The sequence below is a fragment of the Salvia hispanica genome, chromosome 5 (genome assembly GCF_023119035.1).
Source record: "Salvia hispanica cultivar TCC Black 2014 chromosome 5, UniMelb_Shisp_WGS_1.0, whole genome shotgun sequence".
NCBI lineage: Eukaryota > Viridiplantae > Streptophyta > Magnoliopsida > Lamiales > Lamiaceae > Salvia > Salvia hispanica.
Window position 1 is genome coordinate 34,532,937 of NC_062969.1, and position 3,036 is coordinate 34,535,972.

At 47.9% G+C, this 3,036-nt stretch overlaps 1 protein-coding gene across 1 annotated transcript; it reads right to left on the bottom strand.

Moving 5' to 3' along the window:
- Window positions 1-286: 286 nt before the first annotated feature.
- LOC125189913 lies at window positions 287-1,600 on the bottom strand. The gene has a single exon (XM_048087132.1). It carries the CDS (start codon window positions 1,598-1,600, stop codon window positions 287-289), a length of 1,314 nt encoding a protein of 437 aa, XP_047943089.1.
- Window positions 1,601-3,036: the final 1,436 nt, after the last annotated feature.

A 3,036-nucleotide genomic window follows, 5' to 3' on the forward strand; every position in this document is an offset into this window, starting at 1 on the left:
TCTTGAAGCTTTTTGATGTTGTAGTGCTTCATGTCCTCCATAAGCTCATCAGTGAGCTCTACCCTCCACCGTCGGTACACAATCCTCTCTACCGGAGGGTGGACTAGTTCGTGGTGGTTGTCGGGGAGCTGCTGCTCATGGTACTCATCCCCTTCTAGAGAGATATCGCTCTCTGACTCGACTCCTCATTTGGAAGTGTAGTCGCTGTCACTCAACCTCCTTCTTTCTTCCGTCTTGACTCTGATCACTATGCTTTGGTATTGGCTGTGCGCTGTTTCTTTACGGCTTACTTCTTCTTGGCAGGGGCCTTCCCCTTTCTCTTTCTTTCCTGGATGTACTTGTCTTCGATTTCCATTGCCTTTGCTTCTTCGCCGGCTTGTGTTGAAGCGTCCTCATGGGTAGTAGGCTCAGTCACCCTGCGGGTACTAGTATCACTTCCTATCGCCTCCTCTCGACCTACTGATTCTGATGCAAGGTCCAGACCCTCAACCACCTTGTCAGCATCTTCCTTCGGCGTTGATGAAACTGTCCTTCTTGCCATTTGGGTGTCCTTCTGGCTAGTTTTCGAGGGCTCCTCCCCAGGTTTTGTAGGAGTAGTCTTTTCGTCTTCGCTAGAGGCCTCCACTGCATTTGCTGCTGTGTTTGCTCCTGCCTTGTTGGACTTCCACTTTCCTAAGCATCTCTGTGACACTCTTTGGGGATTCTGCCTTTCTGCCTTGGGGTCATTCTTCAACACTAGCCTCCTCTTTACTGGCTTTGGTTTAGACACTATTGAGGTTTCCTCTGGTTGTGTTTCAGTCTCTTCTTCTGTTTCCTTCACTTCCATTGACTGGTGTATCTCTGGTTCCTGCCTCTCCTCTTCAATTTTTTTAGCTTCCTCGGTTTGTCCTTCTCTCATCTCCTCCACTGACTGGTGGATTACCCCCTCCGACTCATCTGCTCCCATGGCTGTTTCCCCTCTTCCTACTGCCTGGGATGTGAGGTCCAGTACCTCAGCCACCCTTTCAGGGTTTACGACTATCCTATCTCCACCTCCCAAAACCGATTGGAACTCATCATCCGTCATTAGCCCTTGCTTCCTGGCCATTTCATTCAGATCTATCTCCTCCCTCTCTGCTTCTTTTGCTCTGGTTTCAGTGGCCGTTATCTCCTCTGCTTCATCCTTCTCGCCCTCGCTTTCCTTCCCCTCGCTCTCCCTTTCCTCTGTTTCCCCCCAGTTGGGGTCTTGATAGGCGGAAGGGTTAGAGGGTTCTGACTGTGTATTTGCTGCTGTGGAGGTCTTTTCGGATGTGGGGTTTGAGGTATTTGGGGTGGTGATGGTTGGGTTCACGGTGGTCGCAGTTGGGGTAGGGCTTGGTATCGCCGGCATTCCTCCGGTCAGGCTAAATCCGGCCAAGGTCGCTGTCAAATCTTTGTTCGGGTCTTGTTGCCTTAGATACGCCGCCAGTGCGTCTAAAGGAACCATCGCCGGAATTTGTGGCGTCGGCGTTGGCTGTGATTGTTGTGGACTCGGCGACCGCGATTCGGCTGTCGCTCGGACTTCTAGGGGGTTGTCGCCGGTGGTAGATGTCGGGTTGCTGGTTGCTTTTTTCTTTGCCATGGTTTGTATCGGTGGCGATTCTCTGTTTCCGGTGTTGATTCATGGTGGTTTTTCGAGGGTGGTTGTTTTGGGTGAGAGAATGCAGGTAAGAGTTTGTAAAGTGAAGGGGAGTAGGCGGTGGGGTATTATATAGTGGGGTGGGCAGTTGAGGGTTTTGACCGGTTGCAGGCGGTAACCAGTCGCGACGGTTCGGGTGGGAGGCGGTTGAGCGTTCCCGCAGCTGATTGGACGTCTCTTGTCACGTCTCTACTCCACGCGCCCTCCCAGTCTTTGCACTCGCCTGCAAAGCTGAACTACGCACCAAAATTCAAATTTCACTCTATATCTCCCTCTCAATTAGCTAAGAATAGAAATAAAGCAATAAAAGGACTCTTAAATACAATTTAGAGTTTCACCCAAGTGGTATACTCGTGGTCAGTACGGACTCCATATTAATATTTAAGATCCGAAAATCTTTTTGGTATTTTTCCTACTTAACTTAAGTTAAATTACTAAATATTCACAATATTTACATTATCATTAAGGGTGTTTGAAATTCTACCTGGTCAATAAGCATAAATTATATAAAGCTGGCCAGTTGGAACTCCAAACCCCTTTTCTACTGGCCATTAGATGCTATTAAAGTGTAGTGGAATTTCTTCCACTACACACATCTCTTCATTTTCCCTATATATTTTCAACCTATGCCCATTTACGACAAAAGGTTCAGAGTTAGGGATACTCCCTGAAATCTCGACGGCTCCATTAGCACGTAGTGCAGTGATAATGTAAGGTCCTGCCCATTTTGACTTGAGTTTCCCAGGCATTAGCTTCAGTCTCGACTGGAAGAGTAGTACTTTTTGACCAACTTGGAGATCCTTGGTCCTCAGATTTTTGTCGTGCCACATCTTTGTTCTCCTTGTACCACATGGCTGAGTCAAATGACTCCAATCTGAGTTCTTTCAGCTCCTGTAGCTGCAGCTTCCTTTCCTCCTCACATACTTTAGCATCCATGTTAACTTGTTGAACTGCCCAGTACGCTCGGTGCTCAATTACCACTGGTCAATAAGCATAAATTATATAAAGCTGGCGTGCCACATCTTTGTTCTCCTTGTATCACATGGCTGAGTCAAACCAACTTGGAGATCCTTGGTCCTCAGATTTTTGTCGTGCCACATCTTTGTTCTCCTTGTACCACATGGCTGAGTCAAATGACTCCAATCTGAGTTCTTTCAGCTCCTGTAGCTGCAGCTTCCTTTCCTCCTTACATACTTTAACATCCATGTTAACTTGTTGAACTGCCCAGTACGCTCGGTGCTCAATTACCACTGGCAAGTGGCACATCTTCCCAAAAATGATGCGGTATGGGGACATCCCTATAGGTGTTTTCTAGGCTGTCTGATACGCCCACAGAGCATCTTCCAACCTTGTGCTCCAATCTTTTCTGGAGGGGTTGA

Excerpts from the sequence above, each read along its gene's own strand:
- LOC125189913 (XM_048087132.1), bottom strand. The coding sequence starts at position 1,600 with ATGGCAAAGAAAAAAGCAACCAGCAACCCGACATCTACCACCGGCGAC.